The 22,977-nt window shown below is 37.6% G+C and overlaps 2 protein-coding genes across 2 annotated transcripts; both read left to right on the top strand.

The window, feature by feature from the left end:
- The first annotated feature begins 8,344 nt into the window (after positions 1-8,344).
- On the top strand, positions 8,345-11,615 carry LOC113298607 (dolichyl-diphosphooligosaccharide--protein glycosyltransferase subunit 1B-like). Its single transcript, XM_026547389.1, has 8 exons — positions 8,345-8,523; positions 8,752-8,796; positions 8,969-9,600; positions 9,865-10,012; positions 10,116-10,295; positions 10,416-10,484; positions 10,623-10,712; positions 11,143-11,615. Exons 1-8 carry the CDS (start codon positions 8,404-8,406, stop codon positions 11,266-11,268), a joined length of 1,410 nt encoding a protein of 469 aa, XP_026403174.1. The 5' UTR covers positions 8,345-8,403; the 3' UTR covers positions 11,269-11,615.
- A 1,129-nt stretch (positions 11,616-12,744) lies between these two features.
- LOC113298608 (protein-tyrosine sulfotransferase-like) lies at positions 12,745-16,610 on the top strand. The gene is made up of 13 exons (XM_026547390.1): positions 12,745-12,752; positions 13,055-13,111; positions 13,384-13,581; positions 13,674-13,745; positions 13,895-14,183; positions 14,761-14,904; positions 15,078-15,185; positions 15,287-15,434; positions 15,584-15,633; positions 15,712-15,780; positions 15,895-16,014; positions 16,099-16,233; positions 16,409-16,610. The coding sequence occupies exons 5-13, from the start codon at positions 13,914-13,916 to the stop codon at positions 16,550-16,552; spliced, it is 1,188 nt and encodes a 395-aa protein (XP_026403175.1). The 5' UTR covers positions 12,745-12,752; positions 13,055-13,111; positions 13,384-13,581; positions 13,674-13,745; positions 13,895-13,913; the 3' UTR covers positions 16,553-16,610.
- Positions 16,611-22,977: the final 6,367 nt, after the last annotated feature.

Genomic DNA, 22,977 nt, shown 5'->3' with positions numbered 1-22,977 from the left:
TTCCATTATTTTCTTTATTTTATTATTTTCATGAACTCATGAAAACTCCTTCATTCTAGCAACTTTCCTTGTTTAAGCAAAACTCACGGTTTTCCCATATTTTCATGGTTTCATGAGAAATTATATTATAAAATAGGGAAAGGTGTCGTGGGACCGGGAAACTTGGCCGGCCGGCCGGCCATGCCCTAGCCATGGACGGTCCCACACCTTGCAATCCATATTCTTTCATAATTATTATTTCCCTCATCTCACGAAACTCCTCAATTTCAACAAAACTCATGTTTCTCCATAGTTTCACGATTTCATGAAAATAATATTATAAAATAGGAAAAGGTGTCGTGGGATCGGGCAACTTGGCCGTCCGGCCATGCCCTAGCCGTGGCCGGTTCCACACCTTAGAATCTCTATTCTTTTATAAATATTATTTCACTCATCTCATGAAAACTTCACCGTTTGAGCAAAAATCATGATTTTTTCATATTTTCTCAAATTTTGCTCAGACCATGAAAAGGCCAAAAGTCAAAATGGTCACACGACCGACTAGGTTGTTCACAAAAATATATTAAAATATTATTATTTTAATATTCACGAATATTGATCAAATGAGCACACATGCTCATTCGAGAAAAAATCAAGAATTTCAGTCAAGATAAAACTCTTCTGAAAATCCACAATATTGCTCAAACGTACATCAGAAAATACCGAAACTCCCAGGACTGAGACACGGACATCATGATGACACGGGCATGCCTCCTTGACCGACCAAGGCCTGCCCTAGGGCTTGCAAAGTTCCGATCCCACACGTTTTCACGACCTAATTTGCTCAATTGCTCATATTGGGTCCAAACTCTTTTCAACCAACTTGGAGTTTGCTCAAACGACCATCAGATGGTCCCACGACCACCAAGGGCCGGTCTCATGCCCTCTTGGTCGGTCCCTCACTCTTCCATAATTAGGTTTTACCACCTAATGCTCAATCGAGCACTATTTCAATAAATGATGAAACCAGCATTTAATCATCATTCCTTCACCAAACGGTCAACTCAGCAAACAACACCAATAAATAAATTTATGTTAATCCAGCAAACAACACGCGGATTAATTATATAATATTCGGTAATCTACCAATATTTTATTGGGTCACATCACCAATAAATAAATAATTCGTCTAATTGAGCAATACTTGCTCAGTTGCTCAAATATTGATCCACTATCAATATTCAGTAATTTATCAGTAATTCATCGAATTGATCAATACTTGCTCAATTGCTCGAATATTGATCCAACTATCAATATTCAGTAATTCGTCGAATTGAGCAATACTTGCTCAATTTCCCAACTATCAATATTCAGTAATTCGTCGAACAGTACTTGCTCAGTTGCTCAAATTTACAATATTCTAGCAATGTATAACATGTTCCATTAAGCATTCGATCACTCATGCTCGATTCAACGAAAACTCAGATTCACTATGTAAACAGTCAACAACTGACGTAATAAAATACACGTCTGTCGTGCAGACTCCACGGTTCGTGAGACTCCAATCACGTCTCATAGGGGATATCAATTAGGTTTTTGGTCTGGCGGCCTACGACACGTGGATTTATCCACAATGAGAATGTGAGTAAGTCGTGCACGGTTGAAGGAGTTAGCAAAGTAGTGGGTGGACGGTTAACCAAGTCTCCGCACGACCTGGAACTGGTTTCACCACGATCTTCCACTTTCCCACTCTTTTACTCAAGAAACTGTCACACTTACAGGGATCAGGGTGTTCATCATTCTTGCAATATAAATAAGTCTAAATCGAGGACAACAGATCAGGATCATCATTCGTCAACAACTCGATTAAAACTTATTCACATAACTCAACTTCAACAGTTCTTCAATTTGCAGAAACCTTCAACACATCCACAATCCTTGATCATCATTTATCCCACACAATTCTCAGCTTCCCTCCTACAGATCAACCCATCTCCCTCTTTGTGACCGAATTGACTCTGGAACGGCCATTGACTTGGTTTAGGCCGGAGTCCTACAGATTGATCTCTCGAATCTAAGCACTCCATTTGCAGTGCATCTGTGTGAGGTTCAGTAGTTTTCTCGGTCAAGGAGTCTCGTCCGCACGCTCGACTCTTCACTTTCCTAAAAAACCAGCAAACCGTTTTTCCCCATCCACACAAGCTAATACAACTACATATATAATTCACATTTTTTCAACTGATTTTTAGTTTTCTAGTAAAGTTTTTAGCAGGAACAATACAATCTTGGGTCAGTACTCAAGAAGAGTATTACAAAATCTCAAATAATGTAGTTATCAAATGAGAAACTTAACTCAGTTGATACAGGGTTATTTTAACACTTGACGCCAACAAGTTTTTTTTAGTTGCTATAGTATGCTATTACATCATCAAACATAATAACTTTACATGTGCGGGGCCGTGGCAGAAGAACTCTTGTACATGTGTGGGGTTTTTCATCAGGCAATTTCAAAGTGTCTAGCAGTAACATCTCAAAAGATCACCTATCCATGTATCATTTTCACCATATATTACTAACTGCATATTGTGAAAGAAAAACTTTAATGTAAATCACTGAGTAATCACAAGTATTTTTTTGTCTTCTTATTTACCATTTTGACTAACACCTTTCACTGATATAATTTGGTGACGCTATTGTACGGTTACCGAAAGTGTCCGGTTACCGAAAGTGTCCTCATCATTGTTGCCTGTGGGTAGCAATTCGGGTTTTAGGGTATGCAAGTGTAAGAGTTGTTGCATGTACACAGGAACGGAGGCACATAGAGACAAATGGGGTCTTGTACTGTGCTAGTACGATTTGTAATTAAGAGAACCGGAAGTTGATCGAAAACAAGTAACTCTGCCGTAGAAGCCTCTAATTACTTCAATAAAATCATATGCCTCTCAAAAGGAAGCTCATTATAGTTTATAAAGCAAAACAGAGAGAGAAGGGAATCCTAAGCTAGAACGAACGAGGACTCAACACCTGTCCCACTCACAACTATCAACGGCCAATCAGGGCTTAGGATAAAGGCAGACAAGGAATTATTGGGGCACCCACAGTACAAGACATCCAACAATACTAGGCACATGACAAACACTCCCCCATAAGAAAAACCTTGTCCTCAAGGTTTGAACTTTGGAAAATGATGAGCTATGTGCTTGGAGTCTTCCAAAGTAGCATCTTCCTCAGTAGCATTTGTCCATTTGATGAGCAGTTGTGGAACAGAAACACCTCCTCTGAGGATAGTCCTTTTGTCTAAAACAGCTGCAGGTATTACCAGAATTTGGCCATCTGTGACAAGAGTAGGCAGTGTAGGTAAAGGAGTTGTTGAGTTACCTAGTTGATTCTTAAGTTGTGACACATGAAAGACAGGATGGATTCTTGCTTCAGGTGGAAGAGCTAGCTTGTATGCCACAGTGCCAATTCTTTGTAGGATGGTGAAGGGACCATAAAACCTATCTACTAGCTTCAAGTTCCTTCTGAAGGCTACAGAAGCTTACCTATATGGTTGCATCTTGATTTAAACCTTGTCTCCTACCTGAAACACTCTTTCAGTCCTCTTCAGGTCAGCAAAGAACTTCATTCTTTCTTGAGCATTGTGGAGGTTTTCCTTGAGAAGAGAAAGAATAACAGCTCTTTGCTTCATGTAATCTGCTACATCAGTGATTGTAGAAGTGGCAGAAGAAGGAAAAGCCAAGTGTGGATCTACATATCCATACAGAGCCTGGAAGGGACTCATTTTCAAGCTTGTGTGAAATGTGGAGTTATACCACCATTCTGCCAAGGGAAGCCAGCTGTGCCATTTTTTGGGTTGGTGACTGCACATGCACCTTAAGTATGTTTCTAGACAAGAGTTGACCCTCTCAGTCTGCCCATCAGTTTGGGGGTGATAAGCAGTACTCAAATTCAGCTGAGTCCCTAGAGCTTTGAAGAGGTCCTGCCAAAAGTGACTTGTGAATATCTTGTCTCTATCAGATGTAATGGAGGCTGGTAAGCCATGGAGCTTGAACACAGTGGAGATGAACTCTCTATCTACAGAAGAAGCTGTGTAGGGGTGATGCAGACTAATGAAATGGTTGTACTTGGTCAATCTGTCAACAACCACTAATATGACAGACTTCCTTTCACTCATTGGTAGACCCTCAATGAAATCCATTGATATATGATGCCAGGCATGATCTGTAATTGGTAAGGGTTGGAGTAGTCCAGCATTGAAATTGTGATCCACCTTGTGTCTTTGACATATATCACAGGAGGAGACAAAGGACAAAATCTCCCTCTTCATAGCAGGCCAGAAGAAATGAGCTTTAGCTCTATTGTAAGTGGCTTGCATACCTAAGTGACCTCCCACAACTGATGCATGCAGAGACTCCAAAATGTGAGACCGTGTGTTTGATGAGCTGCCCACATATAATCTTGCTTTGTATCTCAAGATGTCATCCTTGTAAGAGTAGTTAGTATGTGCCTCAGGGGTGATAAGGAGCTGAGTTATAATATTTTGTACCTTGTTGTCAGAGACATAGCTTGCAAGAATGTCCTGAGTCCATGTTGGAGTGGATGTTGTAAGTGATTGGCATTGTAAAGTGTCATGTTGTCTCCTTGAAAGGGCATCAGCCACCCTGTTTTCCGAACCCTTTTTGTAGTGGATCACATAGTCAAAGCCTAGTAACTTAATGAGCCATTTTTGTTGTAGCATGGTGGAAATTTTCTGCTCCAAAAGATATTGTATACTCTAGTGATCTGTTTTGATGATAAATTGGGAGCCCTGAAGATATTGTTTCCATCTTGTAACAGCCTGCACAATTACCAAGAGCTCTTTTTCATAAGTAGATAAGGCTGCAGCTCTTGGGCCAAGGGGTTTGCTGTAAAAGGCAATGGCTCTCTGATCTTGCATTAGTACAGCTCCAATCCCTGAGTCACAAGCATCAGTTTCCAAGGTAAACTGTTTGTTGAAATCAGGTAATGCAAGTACAGGTGTAGTGGACATTGCCAATTTGAGAGCATTAAAAGCAGTCTTGGCAGCAGGAGACCAATGAAAGGAGTTCTTCCTCAATAAATCAGTTAAGGGTCTGCTGATGATACCATAATTCTTCACAAACTTCCTATAGTATCCAGTAAGACCTAAAAACCCTCTCAGCCCTGTAATGTTGGTGAGCATAGGCCAGTCCACCATGGCTGAGATTTTGGCTGGGTCAGCCATAACTCCATTGCCTGTAATGATGTGGCCTAAGTATTCAATCTCAGGCTGCCCAAATGAGCATTTAGAAATGTTGGCAGTTAACTGGTTGGCCCTGAGAATGTCCAATGTGGTTTGGAGGTGAATTAAGTGGGAATCCATGGTTGGACTGTAAACCAATATATCATCAAAAAACACAAGTATAAATGATCTGAGGTGATCTTGAAAAATGTGATTCATGAGAGCTTGAAATGTAGCAGGAGCATTAGTGAGGCCGAATGGCATAACCTTTAATTCAAAATGCCCATGGTGAGTCCTGAAGGCAGTCTTGTGTATATCAGAAGGGGAGACTCTAATTTGATGGTATCTTGACTTAAGATCAATCTTGGTAAAAAAATTGGATCCATGCAGTTCATCTAGGATCTCATCAATGACAGGAATGGGAAATTTATCCTTGATGGTGAGACTGTTGAGTTTCATATAGTCTACACAGAACCTCCAAGAGTTGTCTTTCTTCTTGACAAGGAGAATAGGAGAGGCAAAAGGGTTGTTACTTGGTTGAATTATACCAGTCTGCAACATTTCCTTGACTAATCTTTCTACCACTGCCTTCTGCAAATAGGGGGACCTGTAAGGCCTGAGGTTAACTGGTTCTGAGTTTGGTTTCAATGGTATTTTATGGTCTAGGGCCCTTGTAGGAGGGAGTTTTGTTGGCACATCAAAGACATCCTTGTATTGAGTTAACAAGGAAGAAATTTGGGGTGGTGGTGAGGGAGGAGGTTGAGAAGAGATGGAGAATAATTGGCCTACCAACCCATGTGAGTGTTTTTGAAGGAATTTCTTCACTGCTGAACCACTCATCATGCTAAGTGAAGATTTTTGTGGAGCTCCAGTAAGAGTGATCTTCTTACCCCTGTATTTGAATGTAATGCAAAGCTTGGAAAGATTGAATAATACATCACCCAAATTTCTGAGCCAGTCAGCCCCCAAAACAATGTCACAACCTCCCAATGGAATTAGTCGTAAGTCCCTACAAAATTTATGTCCCTGCATTGACCAATTAAGTTGAGAACAGATACCTGAGCTTATTGTTTTCTCTCCATTAAACACAGTCACTAGTAAGCTAGCAGTGTGGGTAACTGGACATTGGAGTTCCTTTGCCAGAGCACTGTCAATGAAACTGTTAGTGCTACCTGTATCAATGAGGATAGGGATGGGATTCTTGTGCAGTATACCAGGAATTCTAATGGTATCAGCATATACAGTCCCTGTCAAGGCATGCAAAGAAATCTCCATATCACTTTCTACAGCAGGTGCTTCCTCTGTGTCCATAATTAACTCATCCTCTTGCTCTGAACTGCCTGAAGGTTCTTCACCAATCAAAACACAAAGATATTGTTTCTTGCAAATGTGACCTCTTCTATAATAATCATCACAATTGAAACATAGGCCTTGGGCCTTCCTGGCTTGCACTTGTTCAGGTGTAAGTTTTTTAAGTGGAATGGTGGTATTAGACTTTGGAACTGGTGGAGTAGGAGCTGGGTGAGGAGGGGGTGTTGAGGTGAAGGAGGTTGAATTGAAGGGCCTGCTAGAGTTAGAGGGTGTATGAATTTGTTTTTGTGGGTACTTGGTCACCCTATGCTGTAAGCTCAGTGTTTGTTCTTGCATTCTAGCAAGGGAAAAAGCATTTAACAGTGTCTATGGGTTAAACATGAGTACTGAACCCCTTAGTTCTTCCTTTAGGCCACCAATGAAACTATCTATAAAGTAAGTTTCAGGGAATTGTGGGTGAACACTCAATAACAATGCTTCAAATATTCAAATTCTTCAAAATAAGCCTCAACTGTAGTCAACTGAACCAACTTATTGAATAAACCCACAATATTATCATGAGCTGGGTTCTCAAAGCGAGCACAAAGATTTTCACAAAAGCATTTCCAAGAAATATGAGGTTGAGTAATACAGAGATTGTCATACCACTTAGTTGCTTTGCCATCCAGATGAATAGCAGCCATTCTTGTTCGATTGACGTCTGGAACGCCTTGCATCTGAAAATAATACTCACATTTCTGTATCCAACTTTTTGGGTTCTCGCCGTCGAATCTAGGGAAATCGAGCTTAGGAATACGATGAAAGGAATGAGGGTCACGAATGTTGGTGTGAGCAAACAAATTGTTACCTTCAGTATGAGCAAAACCACCCGTAGAACCTTCTGCTTCCCCCGAATCTGGATTGTTAGAAAAAAAATTTGCTAGCTGAGATTTCAAAGTCTTCTCGAATACAGATCGAAGAGACTGCATACTCTTTTCAATCTCTATCTTCACTGTTTGTACATCCTCCTTAGTCGATGTTGTAGTGATCTGTAAGGCTAGCTGATTAACCTTTAGATGTAAGGAATCGATTTCTCCCTGTTGTCTATTGTTAGTATCCTGTAAATCTTTGCACGTCGGAGCGACCATTGTAATTGATAGGATAGAACGGCTCTAGATACCAATTGTACTGTGCTAGTACGATTTGTAATTAAGAGAACCGGAAGTTGATCGAAAACAAGTGACTCTGCCGTAGAAGCCTCTAATTACTTCAATAAAATCATCTGCCTCTCAAAAGGAAGCTCATTACAGTTTATAAGGCAAAACAGAGAGAGAAGGGAATCCTAAGCTAGAACGAACGAGGACTCAACACCTGTCCCACTCACAACTATCAACGACCAATCAGGGCTTGTGATAAAGGCAGACAAGGAATTATTGGGGCACCCACAGTACAAGGCATCCAACAATACTAGGCACATGACAGGTCTCTAGCCCCCACTTGTTCCTCATCTTTAGTGCAAATCAGTTGGATTTTAAAAAATTTTATTCTACAATGATGGCAAATTTGATGGAATTATGAACATTTTTGTTCGCTAAGGAGATCAAATATTTAAAGTTTTGATAGGGATTTTCCTATGACCCCTCTCAAAATTTTGTTTGGCTCGGACGCTGCATGTACATATGCATGGTGCTCTACTGCCTTGTGAAATGTGACCCTTTCAGTTGAAAGTTGAAGCTCATGTTGCAAAGAGCCGAAGACCGTTTATACCATGGGCTCAAACGAGGCACGGGACTAACTACCGTTACAGTTGCATCCAAACACACTACATAGACTCTACAGAGATATCTAAAGTCTTCCACAGTCGGTCTCTCTCGGCTAATTCAGAAGCGGCAACAATGGAAGGTCTTCCAAAACTTCAGGTTGCCCTAGTTTTCTCCATTTTACTCATCTTCCTCTCTTCCTCGATCTCATCTTCTTCTCTTCAAGATATTCAGATCGTTAACGCAGAAAGAAGGGTAAGTCTTACCTACCGATCCCGTTTTCTTCTTTTTATAATATTGCATTTTTTTACAAGATATTTTAGATAAATTATACCCAAATCGCAATTAGGGTTTATTATCTGATAATTTGAACAAAACCTTCTCAATTCCATCAATGATCGAACTGAAAATTGTAGATCTTATTTTGTTAACCTGCTTAGACTTTCAACATCTCACGATTGATATATTGGTTAAATGATGCAGATCGATTTGAGTTCTCATATCATCAGGGTGTACTTAACTTTAAAGGTATGTTTTCCTTTTGAATTTTGAGATTATAATCAAGCTGTAGTTGTTATTTTTATATGTATTCAGCAAACTCTTATAAGCTGATTAAAATGACTATTCAAGGCAATTCAGATTCTAAGAGTAAGCTGTTCTACAATACTAGAAATGAGTGCTGATAACATGATTGTTGTAGGTTGAAAATACTGGAGCGTCTCCTGCTTCAGAAATTCTTGTTGCTTTTCCACCTACTCAAGCTGAAAATATCGCAACAGTGAAAGGAGCTGCAACCGCAGGTAAACGTAAAAAGAAAACTTATGTGCCACTTACCGTAACCCCTACAACGCTACCTGATGCACCAGATGGAGTTCAGTTCTACTCTGTTGCGCTGCTTAATCCATTAAAACCTGGTGAAACTGTCACTGTCGAAGTGCTTTATGTACTAACACGTTCGTTAGAACCGTTTCCTGAAGAGATCAGTCAATCGGAACCACAGTTGGTGTATTTCCGTGATAGTGCGATTATTTTATCACCTTATCATGTTAAGGAACAGACAACATTTGTTAAAACTCCAAGCAATAAGGTTGAATCTTTTACGAGAGTTGAACCTACTAACCGTGCTGGTGCAGAGATCAAGTATGGGCAATATGATAACCGTACTCCTTATTCATATTCTCCAATACTTGTTCACTTTGAGAATAACAGTCCATTTTCGGTTGTTGAGGAACTTGTACGCGAGGTTGAAATATCTCACTGGGGAAGCCTACAAATTACAGAGCACTATACTCTGGCCCATGCTGGTGCACGTCATAAGGGCGTCTTCTCAAGGTTAGTTATTAGTTCATAATAAGGTTTTCATATCATTTCTCGTGTAAGTATTGTTGGAATTATTGCACCGTAAATGCACTTAGCTTATCGTTTTATGGCATGTTTACTTCATGAAACCAGATAATCTGACATCCTATGAAGTCTTCTAATGTTTTGAAAGAAATTCAATTTACTTTTGATACATTGTTGATATGTGGCTGTTTGTATTGTTTCTACTTCTAGATTGTTATCTAGCCTAATCCTCTGAACTCTTCATTCTTCCAGGGTTGAATATCAATCTAGGCCATCGATTAGTGGTGTATCTTCATTTAAGCAGCTAATTGCAAGACTACCCCCTCGAGTGCACTCCGTCTACTATCGCGATGGGATTGGGAACATCTCAACATCACACCTGCGTACTAGTAATTCAAAGGTTTTTTAAACATCTTACACTTCTGTGCTGCACAAACTTCTTACTAAGAAATTGCTTCATGGGATTCTTTATAAATCGCTCTAACTGGAATTTTCTGTTTCAGTCCGAGCTTGAAATAGAGCCACGTTATCCATTGTTTGGAGGATGGAATGCCACTTTCGTTATTGGGTATGGACTACCATTGGAGGACTTCCTTTTCGAGTCGGCTGATGGCAAGCGTTACCTTAACTTCACTTTTGGATGTCCCCTCGTTAACACCGTGGTTGACAAATTTACCATGAAGGTACAAATAATATCATAGTTGTGTTAGACTCTTAATTTTATTCTTACTGTGATATGGAAATGAAAAACGTACAATTACCTGTTTTACATACCGGTTGATTGTATATACATTATGCATCAGGTGGTGCTACCCGAGGGATCAAAAGATCCTTCTGCTATCGTTCCTTTCCCTGTTGAGCAACATCTCGAGGTATTTCTTCTCTTACACAGTACTACTGACTTACTGTTAAGAGCAGCTAGACATTTGCGTATTTTTGTTGACTCGGCCATGAGAAATGTACTCAATCACCCATATCTAAAACATTATATCTTTGTGGAATTCTTGCAGACAAGTTACTCATACCTTGATGTTGTTGGAAGGACAGTGGTGGTTCTTGAGAAGAAAAATGTAGTTCCTGAACACGGTATTCCTTTCCAGGTAATTATCCAACCTATCAAATGGACCAAGGGTCGAAGTTAGCACTAAATACGAATCCTAGTGTCTGGTGTACCTTCTTTTGCAACTTATTGTTCAATGTGACCATCATCGAAGTTCAAACCTGATCTTATGATACATTTTTTGAAAACTTGCTTATTGGAAGAAATTAGCTTTTGTAACAATCTGAGGTGGTTTAGATTTCGAGATTAGGGCAATGGGAAAGATGTGATAATTAAATATACATGCAATTGGAATCTTCTAAGGCATAAATGCTACTCAAAACACTCAAGAGTAGTGTGGTTCTTCCCCCAATTTAAACAAATACTCAGAAAACTAGTCTCACTTTTGAGCTTAATTATCACAGTCATTACAGTTTGAGGTGTTGCTTTTTGGAGTTCCTAATATTAAGTCAATTTTGTTTGTTTTTCAGGTTTATTACAACTTCAACCCAATTTTCATGCTTGCGGAGCCATTTATGTTGGTCTCTGTATTTTTCCTGTTTTTCGTTGCTTGTGTTACCTACTTACACATGGATATCTCAATCCGCAAGTTGTAAAAAAAGTTTCGCCACAGGTAAAGTTTGGAGAAACCATATTTAGTACATTTATCTGGGAAAAACTAGTGGAACAGTGTCGCTTTGTATATGGGCGCATCCCCCTGTAGCTCTCGTTTAGGATTAAATCGTAATTTCCGTAGAAAGGCCAGATGAGTCTAGATTTTGTAAGGTACCATTTTTGGTTAACTTTTCCCAAATGTTTTGAGATTTATTATAGCAAAAATGATAGGTGGTGGTTCTTTAGCTCTTTTCTATTCTAATATCACTTTTTGGCTTTTCACCATTCAATCCTGTTATGAAGAATTGTGCCTCAGACGCGATCTGAAATTGAAAACAAATTAATTGTAGCTTCCTACCTGAATATAAGTATCATGAATTAGTTGTCAGTTTTTACCGCACTTGTAAACCGTATACTGCAATAGCATATGAGGAGCTGAAGAAGTCCTTGCGGACTTGTACTTCGAATCTGACCAAGTTCCTTGAGCCAATAACACCTTTTTCTGTTGTGAAAACAATTGCTCGTGGTCATGGGGTTTCTGTTTCATAGACAACAATCACTGTTGCCTAAATCTGATGTCTGAGAATGAAAGCGATATTAAATGTGTTTTATCTTGTATCCCGTATTTCGGAGACAATAAATACTATATGGATCATGAGCGTTTATTATGTCTTTTTTCCCTTGCATTTCACCATCTTCCTTTTCCAAACAATAAATAAATTCTCCAGGCATGAACACTTACGAATGAAGTTTTTTTTTTTTAACTGATTTATACACTGATCAAGTTGGGATCCATGAGCACCAGCTTATAAGTGACTCTTAAAGTAGTCTATACCAGTAGCGTCACAAACCAAAATCTAAATGGTTTTCCAGATTGCATAAATCAAATGATTTCCGAGTTATCAAGAATTATGCAGTGAATATTACATTAAGTTATCTTTCTAAAAGAAAAGAAAAAATGAAAACATTAAAAATGCAAACTTGAGAAAGTGCAGACGTAGTGGTAGGATCAACGATTACAGCGAATAAGCAACCTGTAGGCGACTAACCCATATTTAAAACTGGAAAAAAACAGACAAACCTCCGATAGGGTTATTTTAGTCATTGACAACAACAAATTAATTCGACAGTCATTGGTCAAATAAGTTTTTCAGACAAAACGCCTTCGAGTTGGAAAACGGTGGAGTAGGTTATGGTAATCGAGCTTTGAATGTATGGGAAACTGAAAACATCCTCCCAATGGCGTACGTTATTAATGTCCGCGCGTTAGTCATTTACGAATTTGACCTCTAGGAAAGAGCAGCAGCAGCATTAATTTTTTCAAAAGTAATAGTATGAACTTGTCTTTCTCTGTTTTTCCTCTTGTAGTAAGGTTTCGATTTAACTGTAGAAATTTAGATTATTTTTTTTAGGGTTTTTGTGTAATGTAGAGAGTTAAAAGAATGGGATTATAATCTTCGAACTGTGTTTGTGGACCCTATAAAGAGTGAGTGTTGTCAGGTAGAATTCCAACAATTTTGGTGGGATTTATGAACACGAGATCTAGAAAGAGGAGAGATTGATAAGTAGGGGAAAACCAATACTTATTGAATTTCGTTCTTTTTCTGTCTCTTAATCTTTGTCTCTCAGCTTCACTTATCATTCTTAGCCTCTTAGGGTTTTTCCGGTGAATTATTGCTCTTCTTTGAGTATACTTCAAAATTTAGCATCTTTTTTAGGTGGGTTATCTCGATTTTAGTTGAAAATGGGTGTAATCTTATACTGATGTCTGTACTGTTTTATTTCCAGGGGAGTATATGGCTTCTATTCAAAATTTGGCGCTACTGGTAATGCTCCTGGCATTGGGTATGTGTATTTTCCTTTGTTGCATCTTCATTTTTCTCTACAGTTGGTTATGGGTATATACACCAGCTAGGAATATTTCAGGCTAGTCTGTGGTTAAGTTATCTTGGTATTTGTGTGAATGACGATATCCTGATCATAAATCTTTCCTCAATGTGTATTGTGTCTATATGCTTGATTTCGTTGTGTTCGTTTTACAATTTAAGACTGGAGGTTGTTTTGAGTTGACATGTGTTCTGTTTTTCGGTTTTCTTTTTTCCTTTCCTTTTCCTGAGCTTGTCTCTTACTACTACCGTAGTAACTACTGCAATTGGTGACATTTCCACTGAGGAAGATTTTGTGCGTTGCCAAAATACTGTGAGGAAGTGGGCAGCTTCTTCGAATGACGAAGTCAAAGACGACAAACATACGCTGCAGGACTTGCTTTTCTTTCTTCATGTTCCAAGGACTGGAGGACGCACCTATTTCCACTGGTACATTTCTTACCTAATCAGCAAAGCTCTAGCTCTATATCTGTTTAAAGATTACTTTTTTAATGAATTTACTTTCCTTTTTTGTGACTCAGCTTTTTGAGAAAACTGTATGCTAGTGCTCATGAGTGTCCTCGTTCTTATGACAAACTGCGCTTTGACCCAAGGTAAACCCCATCTATTTACTTCTCATTGTTACCTCAGGATCGATTAAAAAACTTATTTACTGCCAATAACTAGAAGTGTCGAATGCGCAAAGTCTATCAGTTGCCATCATAAGAATTCTTAGTGATGTTACTTAATTGTCTCTATGCAGCAAGCCAGATTGCAGGTTAATGGTCACTCATGATGACTATAGCATGATGTCAAAGCTCCCGAAGGAGAGAACGTCAGTGGTTACAATACTGCGAAACCCCATAGACCGTGTCTTTAGTACTTACGAATTCTCAGTAGAGGTTGCAGCTAGGTTTCTAGTCCATCCAAACTTAACTTCTGCAACACAATTGACAGGACGAATATGTCCAAAGAACAATGGTGTGAGTACATTGGATATATGGCCATGGAAGTATTTAGTTCCCTGGATGAGGGAAGATCTATTTAGACGGGTAAGTTTTTTCGTCTAAGTGATGCATCTAGTAATGATTGTGTTTCAATGGTAAATGTTGTTTATAAGGAAGGTAGAATTTTGGTTTTCAAAGAGCTACCTGTATATCTTTGTTCCTGTCTTCCATATAGGGGATCCATTATCTTTTCGTGAACAATAATTTTCACTGTTGCAAGAATACTTGCAACTTGCTTTCTCCTATTCTGTTTGTCATGTGCACTCACATTGCCCTCAGTATCGGTAAATGTTACAGGGTGCAACTGTGTGTTAATTTAACATTCAAAATGCATACATCTTTGAACTCATCCTCGCATGCTATGGCTATTGAGTTCGCAATTTTGCATATATTTCGTAAATTTTTTAGTTTGCATTAATAAACTAAGCTAATGAAAGATATTGAGTGGAAGAAAGGTAGTATATTGGATCAAAGTTTGCACTCTTCAGTATAAACCCTAGAATACCTGTTTGTTTGATCTATCTGTTTTTGTTGGTCATCATCAAAATGGCATTCTTTGCATGTCATGTACTTAAATTGATGTGTTTATTCTAAAATTATAACAATTAAATTTATTGCTCAGAGAGATGCTAGAAAACAGAGGTTTTATAAAGATGTCAAAGAAAGCTATGATTCTTACAACATGGAAGAGACCGTCATGCCATTACACGACTTTATTAACCACCCTGTAGCTCATGATATCATCCACAATGGAGCCACTTTTCAGGTATTTTAGCCTTCTAAATCACCGTCTTGTGTCATGATGTGGACCACAATGAGGGAGTATAATTAGTTTATTATCGATGTTATGGTTGTGTGTATTCAAAATACGAAACCTAACATCTGGCTCAGAAACATCGGCTTAGTTGTGATAATGCTGACGAAATATGATCTAATTAGCAGGTTGCTGGACTGACAAACAACTCTTGTTTATCTGAATCACATGAAGTGCGTCACTGTGTCAGAAAGTATCAGACTCTAGGAACTTATGTGCTGGACATAGCAAAGGTAACACAGAATGGTCCAGACCATTAGCTTGCAATTGAATCATGTGTTTCTGTACTTCTTAAAATTGGCAATCAATGTAGGGTTCCCTGTGAATCTTGCAGAAGAGGCTCAGTGATATGCTGTATGTTGGTCTCACTGAGGATCATAAAGAATCGGCAACAATGTTAGCGAACGTGGTTGGGACACAGATTCTGTCCCAGTTTGAAGCATTAAACTCCAATACTGACAAAACTGCTAATAGCAAAACAGGTAAGGCTCAGTAAGTAGTTTAGTTTCTGGTTATGAAGGTCTTCTTGTTGGTATTCAATAAGAGCATTGGTCCTGTTGATTTGATACAAGCGGAAGCGTTGGTTTTAAAATATTGTGGTTTTCATATATATCTGTTTCATTTGCTACAGAACTGAGCTCTTCATTTCCAGATTCGGATCATGATGCTAATCACCTTCAGGTGAAAGAGTTAGACTTGAATACCATATAGTAACTTCATCGTTTGATTTCTCACCACAACATTCTGCCTTCTTTGTAGAATAGCACAGATGACCAAAAAGAAAGTGAAACATCTTCATTAGGAGCTGTTGATACGACAAATGGAACTGTGAGACCACTATTTTCCCTTTTAAACAATATTTAGTTCTGAGATAATCTTAAATTATAATATTTCCTCCTTTTGTTGTTGATGTTATGAAAATCTGTATCACTATCATGTCAGATGACCGTTGGGAAATTAATGGATGCTTACGAAGTGTGCATTTCTAGTTTAAGAAAAGCCCAAGGACGCCGGCGCATTGCTTCTCTTAAAAGAATCTCCCCTGCTAACTTCTCCAAAGACGTAAGTATTACTGGAAATATCTGAAAGTTTTTATCTTACTTACGCAGTACTTTTCTTATTGCTTATTGTCGATCAAATTTACAGGCACGGCGTCAGGTTCCTGATGTGATCCTTCAAGAAATAAACTTGCTGAACAGACTTGACGTAGAATTGTATAAGCATGCAAAAGAGATTTTCTCACAAGAGAGGAAACATCTTGCAGAAAAGTTGGTTGAAGCAGTAAGTTCTCTAACTACCAAGACACATTCTGACATATGTACATACTTCACATTCTTGCACTTAACTTATCCAGTCCCTGGACCAGTATCTTGACATGTTTTATGAGTTCTTTCAGGTACATTTTCTTTTTACTTAGTCCAATACTTAACTGATTTTATGTTGTGTTAAATACTAGGTGGAGCAAAAGAATGCCTTGGGCAGTTTATATGGGACTAGTACATGGAGGCCATTTTTATTAGCCATTGCCGTGCTTCTCCTCCTTTTGCTCACATATTTCATTGTAAAGGCAAGAAAACAAACATCAAAACTCAAAGTGTGATCAATTTAAATCTAACATAGTATAAATTAGATATGCAAAGAGCATTTATTTTCAGAAATGGATGGAAAAAATCGGAGTTAAATAACCCGCCTTGAAGAACCTGTGTCTTGTCACATGCACAACCTATGTGCAACTAAAAGATTCAGAGCCGGTTCTGAAAAATGATCTTAGAGTTATCTGCTCTGTTCTTAATTTTGTAAAGTCACCGCAAAACAAGTACAATTTAGGTTGTACGATTCCCTCATTGAGCTGTATGTCGGGTAAGTTATACAAAAGCGTAATCATTTTATGATGCAAGAGCTCATCAACACAATAATATTACTTGGATGCGTATGCATGAAAGTTGTGAGCACGTTTTTCTGTATTGAACTACAGCAAATTAAAACTGTTTTTTTTTTCTTCTTTTTTTTTTGTTAGTGGAAGAGCAAAATGTGTTCTTTTTTTTTGTTAGTTAAAACTGTTTCTAACTAGGTCTAAAAACCCCTTACTAGCCACACAAATTCTTCACACGGAACCAAAATCCTTCTCCTCTTTATCGTGTTTTCTTTCATCAAAAAGATCATGAACATGAACCCTAGAAACATTAATTTCTAAATTGAGAAAACAGTATCTCCTCTATACACGATTTCTTAAAGGTGGAAATGACAATTGATGCTTAAACAAATGATTTCTCACTGTACGTCTAACATTGTTTACACACAGATTTTGTTTTATCTTCTCTGAGGTCGAAACTTGAAATCATTAGCATTGTTATCGCCAATGAATCATAAGTTTCCATGAAGGAAATTGAACATCATTGGACTTCTAAAATTCTAAGTCAAAAATATGTATAACCAAATTAGAAAATTAGATAGCACCAAGAACCTCATCCACCCACGTCATGATATGATGGGAATGACACTAATCAAAAAGTAGACGAAGACACTAATCAAAGCCTCACAGAAAATAACCCATCTTGTGAATAAGCAATTGTATACTATTTACTCGTAAAACACTAGAATGAAGAAAACTGAGAATTGTTCATACCATCATATACTTATATCTTAGCCTGTAATTTAATATGTTTGAGAAGTCTTGCATCAAATGTTTTATTTATTTTTCAAAAAATGTAAAGTGAAGTTCTAGGGTTCATCAGCATCGTTCTCGTTCATATGAATGGAGAAGACAAAAGAAAAATAAAATAATTTTTTAAACGCATGTGAAGATTGTGTGGTTTCTAAGGACATTTGAGACCTGACTTTGAAAAATATATCGAGTTTATCCCAGTTAGTGAGTCAATTACATTGTTGTTCTCCACGGATTACATTTTGCTCTCTCTAACAATATCTTTTTTTTTTTTTTAAGAATTGATTCAATCGGGAGACTAAGGGCTAGTTTGGTATTGCTATGAGTTTTAAAAAAGTGCTTTTCTGCTGTGTTGTGCTGCGGAAATAAATCGGCATGATGTTTGGGAAACTATGATTTAAAAAGCACTGTGAAATTAACAAACTGTAAATTCTGTTTGGTAAACTAGTATTTTAAATTGCTGGTAATGTAATTAATGACTAAAATAGACATATTTTAAAAATTAGTTTTGAATACACTTTAATTATAATAAATTATATTTTTAATTCCAATATATTTAATAAAATATAAGAAATATATATTTTTTTTATACTTATCCTTATCATTTAATCAAGAATTTTTTGATTATGGGTTGCTTAAAAAAGTATTATTATTGTAATTATTATTTATTATTTAAATTAAAAATGAAAAAATAGAGAAATAAAAAAATTGGAAATATAATGATAAGTGTTTTGCAGTGGATTATGGAGAAGAAGATAAAGAGACAGGTAAGGAAAAGGATTTCTTATTGATTTGAGTAACCGTATTACATAGCTATAGTATCCATTATATACATACACAGTGAAACCCTATGTATCAACTTGGGCCGCACATCTATGGGCCGTGGGCCTACAACACTCCCCCATGTGCGGTTCAATAGAACTTCCTATGCAGTGCTTCACATATACTGCTTCGAATGTAGTTCTTCAAATGTCGTCCTCTCCTTGATGACTTGTGCCAAAATCAGTTGCCTCATTATAACTTTGATAAGGAAAAACCCAGTGGGAAATACCTTGGTACAACTCTTCACATGTAGTACTTCACATGTTATCTATTATTTTACATGTAGTTCATCACATGTAATACGATCTTCAAAGATCGTCGAGTCTAAGTTAATTGTCTTGTTAAAAACTTCGTCAGGCTAACCAAGAGGGACAAAAACCTGAACTAAAGAGAAAAAGTACAATATTAAGTAAACTTATAATATAGTCAGATGTGTATGCGTTGCCTCATTAAAACCTTGACAAGAAAAACCCAGTGGGGTAAAACCTTGACGAAGGGAAAAGAGTATGATGCGTGTCGTAACCACAACAAATTAATTAATATTTTTCCACCTAATTAACAAGTAATACAATGTAGTCAAGTTTGTTCCCACGAGGAGCAAGAGGTTTTAGTTGTTTAGTTGTCACAAAAAGGGGATGGTTTTAGATTTTATAAACAAAAGAAAGTAAATAAAGCAATTAAAAGTTTAAGTTGAAATCAATAAGATAGATTAGATCAAGGAATCCTTCTTCGTTGCAAAACAATGATTCAAGTTATGTTCTTTTCCAATTTTTATTAGTCACAGATTATCACCAATCGTAGGTAAAGCAGCTGGCTCAGTGCTAAACCCCTAAATCCCTAGTATCACCGGAAACGGAAGTTCTCGACTACCGGATCCTATTCACCAAACCACCTAGTAGTAGCTCACTCAAGATGTAATTTAGTTAAACGCATTAAGATTTATGAATTTATTAGGTTGATATTAGTTGTTATACTCTTAGCTCAAGGTCTACTTGCTAACGTTGTTCCCACACACAATTGCTCCACGGAATCCCTCCACAAGGTCTCGTGTTTGCTACTTATGTAAAGAGTCAAGAAACGATTACTTATCCCCTAACTTTCACTAGCTTTAGATCAATTAACAAATCAATTTATTTGGCCTCCTAAACAATCTATCAATCAACCATGAATGTACAAACATTCCTATTAGTAAAAGCGAACGACAATCATGTGAAAAACTTCAAAGTAGATTTAAAAACAAAACTCAAAAATGTTAAGAACTAGGAATTCATCCTCAATCAATAAGAAAATTAGCTACTCATGTTTTTCAAATTCACACAAATAATTAAAGGGGGAATTTTTAAAGTTCATACAAATAATTAAAAGAAGAATTTTGAAAGCAAGTAAAAACACAAGTGTTGTGTGTGTAGAGAGGTGTGTAAAAGTGTGTGGAGAACTTCTCTATTTATAAGCTTCAATATCCTTGCAATCCTCTTAGGAATAGAATCCCTTTCCTTTTGTAGCTCAAATTCCAAATCCTTGTCTTTGTAAAACTCTTCCACCTTCTCCTTCCAGATTCAAGCCCAATTCCTCAAACTCATTCCAATTCTAGGTCTTCACACCCCATGAGAGAAACTCATACAAAAATCTATTATTTTGGTCGCCGGGAAAATCCTGGAATCACCGGAATTCGGCCGTAAAAGTCATCGCCGTCACCTAAGTTCTGTTGCCTTTGGAGGAATATTCCGTCAAGATTCTGTTAGAGTTAACAGTCATCCTGGTCAATCTGTTAGTCATCGGGTCAAGGAGAAGAGAGAGTCGGCTTCTTAGTCAGCCGCCTAACTCAGGGCTGAGTCGCCTGAGTAGTCTGAATCACCGAGTCACTTAGTCAACTCATCAGAACTGAATTGAAATCCAACCTAGTTCTGTCTGTATTTTGGTTATCTCCATCCAATTTCAGGCTTTTCTGTTCGTCAATTCCTAGGAATATATCTACTCATTCATGCACATCACCATCAGAGCTTTTATTCATTCAGCTTTTGTATCTGTTGCGGGACCTCTCAGCTCAGCACCACCAATGCTACATCATTGTCCATTGCGACCATCTCAGGCCACAGCTCCAACTCTTGTTATATTTGAGCTCAAAACCCTTGTTCTGCACCACCAACAATGGCTAGCTGACTGCATCTGAGCCATAAAACAAATTTCTTCTGCAAGGAGTCACATCCATACCAATTTCTCTATTCCCAGCTCAATCCATTTCTTGCACAACAACATCTTGTCACTCTCTTACTATCAACAGCATCAAATTCTTCTTCCCTTGAGTTTAATACCACAACTGCTTCAACAACTCCATCTTCCATAGTTCAATCTCGAGCCATTCTTCTATGTCCAATAAATTCAATCAAAACTCGTCTCAAATTGCAACTCTATCTTCACAGTGGCAACAACAAGACCACAAATCATCAATACCTTCATCTGATTTCTTAGATCGACATCAACATCATTTACATTTATGCAATCTAGTCTCAAATCCCCTTTTTACTCTTCCAAGTCTTCCATGAATGCAACAAATTCACTTTCTTCTCTGCTCTATTTGGATTCATCATCTTCACAGGACAAAACCCATTTTCTATTAATTCTCTGAATTTCTTCATAACACCACCAACAACTCAAACTCAGCTTCTACTTTCGTCTACAATCGAACTGTTAAAACCTCAGACCACCACCATTCTTCTCCCTGTAATTCAATTTTAGAAATCCATCTATTTCATGTTCTTCCCTTGTCTCGATTTGATCTATCCCTGTTGTTCTTGAATCCATCTCTTCTTCTACTCGATTTCAATAGCACCAACACAAACCCTGATTTCTTCATTATTATTTCAATCACCAGAGTCAAACCCATCTTCATATTCACAGCAACATCATCTCTCGCTGCCATATTCAATCTTGAATCAAACCCTAATTTCATCCTCTCTGATTCAAATAGCTCTCATAAATTCTCTCATCTCTCGATTTCACAGCAGCAGCTGCGCTGCTTTTCTTCTTCCATTTCATTCAGGTGAAGCAATGATTGAGAAGAATGCGAAGCTTTCGAGATAGTTAGGGTTGTTTGGGTGGATGGTTACACCCCAAGGATAGGGACCCGATAAATACACCCACTGATAAATGATAAGGGATACCCTGATGGAAACCCCCTTAACCTCTGCTTGACTGTACTTAGTATTCCTCCAAATATAGTTGCCTCTTAACCTTGACTGGCCTCCAGATAGTGTTCGCCCATGAAATGACAATTCTGCCCTTTTCTCACAAATTGGGTGATTTCTTCTTCTTTTCCTACGTGCGACTCCAAAATACCTAAAACACTCAAAACAAACGTAAAATACAAAATTCACAAGAAAAAATAGCAAAGAAAGCATAACTACTACATAGTAAATTAGGTGTTTTAGACACCTATCAAATTCCCCCACACTTAGACTTTGCTAGTCCTCGAGCAAATCAAACTAAAACTTACAACTTCAAAACATTCCAGCGTCCCAAGCATCCAAAGAGTTATGAGGACATAGAGTTTCTGCATGCTAGTAATAAGAAGTTAGAAATACTAAAGAACATATTCTCATTCTTAAATGTTGAGTGAGAAATAACCACACCATAATAAGAGAACGCGTGTTTGAGAGCGATCAATAAGCATTTCGCCTCGACTTCTACCTCACCAAAAAGGGTTTTATGAAATTGCACTCAAAGAACGTACTTTTATGGTTCTCACATGTGTGCGGGTAGGAATGAAGATAGAATTCCTGCAACACGTTGAATGGTGGGAAGGACAACTTCCGAAATATATTAAAAAACCACATCTTTTAACATTTTGAAAAACCATTTTTCTGACGATCTCTAAGAAAGGAAATCAACCACTATTATCGAGGATGAGATTACTTACTTACCTTCACATCCGATTGCAAATTATGATAACACCACTCTCACGGAATCCAATAGAAACGTCTTCGCTCCTCGTTTTCATCTTCTTGGTCGTTGTCTTCGGCTTCAACTATTGATGATAAATGCTCGAACTTCGTAATTCCTTGACAATTTGTAACTTTCTTCCTCAAAATCCTTGTCACTTGAAACTTATTTATAGATTTTCCTTCCCCACGGATTATTAAATAAATAAAACCAATGATAAATTTTTCTCTTGTCTCTTTATTTTTTATTTTTTTTCAATTTACTTTTTTTTAGAGACAAGAGAAATAAAATACAAAACAAAGTGAAAATAAAAACAAACCATGGCCGTGGGAAAAGTACTTTACCGCTTGATTCTTCACAACTTGTATCGTCTCGAAATCATAAACTTAAATAATTCTCACCTTTTGATTTTCTTTGCTCTAATAAATAAGTCTTCAACTTGGATATAAAATTATGCTCCTTATATGTAAGTCTTCAACATGTATATATAAAAATCCGCTCATTATATGTTGTTTTACTTGGATATGAAATTTACTCTTTTCTTTTTCCGTTGCTTGTAAACCTTGAACGTTTTCAACTTTCCTTGTAGATTTTGATGT

Source organism: Papaver somniferum, chromosome 7, assembly GCF_003573695.1.
Source record: "Papaver somniferum cultivar HN1 chromosome 7, ASM357369v1, whole genome shotgun sequence".
Lineage (NCBI taxonomy): Eukaryota > Viridiplantae > Streptophyta > Magnoliopsida > Ranunculales > Papaveraceae > Papaver > Papaver somniferum.
Note: the sequence above shows the minus strand (reverse complement) of the source record. Positions and strands in the feature narration are given on the sequence as shown.

Bases quoted from the DNA above. Each gene is read 5' to 3' on its own strand.
- LOC113298607 (XM_026547389.1), top strand. From the start codon at position 8,404: ATGGAAGGTCTTCCAAAACTTCAGGTTGCCCTAGTTTTCTCCATTTTA. The intron at 8,524-8,751 runs GTAAGTCTTACC...TAAATGATGCAG, and splicing joins TCGTTAACGCAGAAAGAAGG to ATCGATTTGAGTTCTCATAT. The intron at 10,485-10,622 runs GTATTTCTTCTC...GAATTCTTGCAG, and splicing joins CTGTTGAGCAACATCTCGAG to ACAAGTTACTCATACCTTGA.
- LOC113298608 (XM_026547390.1), top strand. From the start codon at position 13,914: ATGGTCACTCATGATGACTATAGCATGATGTCAAAGCTCCCGAAGGAG. The intron at 14,905-15,077 runs GTATTTTAGCCT...TGATCTAATTAG, and splicing joins ACAATGGAGCCACTTTTCAG to CAGGTTGCTGGACTGACAAA. The intron at 15,634-15,711 runs GTGAAAGAGTTA...CCTTCTTTGTAG, and splicing joins ATGATGCTAATCACCTTCAG to AATAGCACAGATGACCAAAA.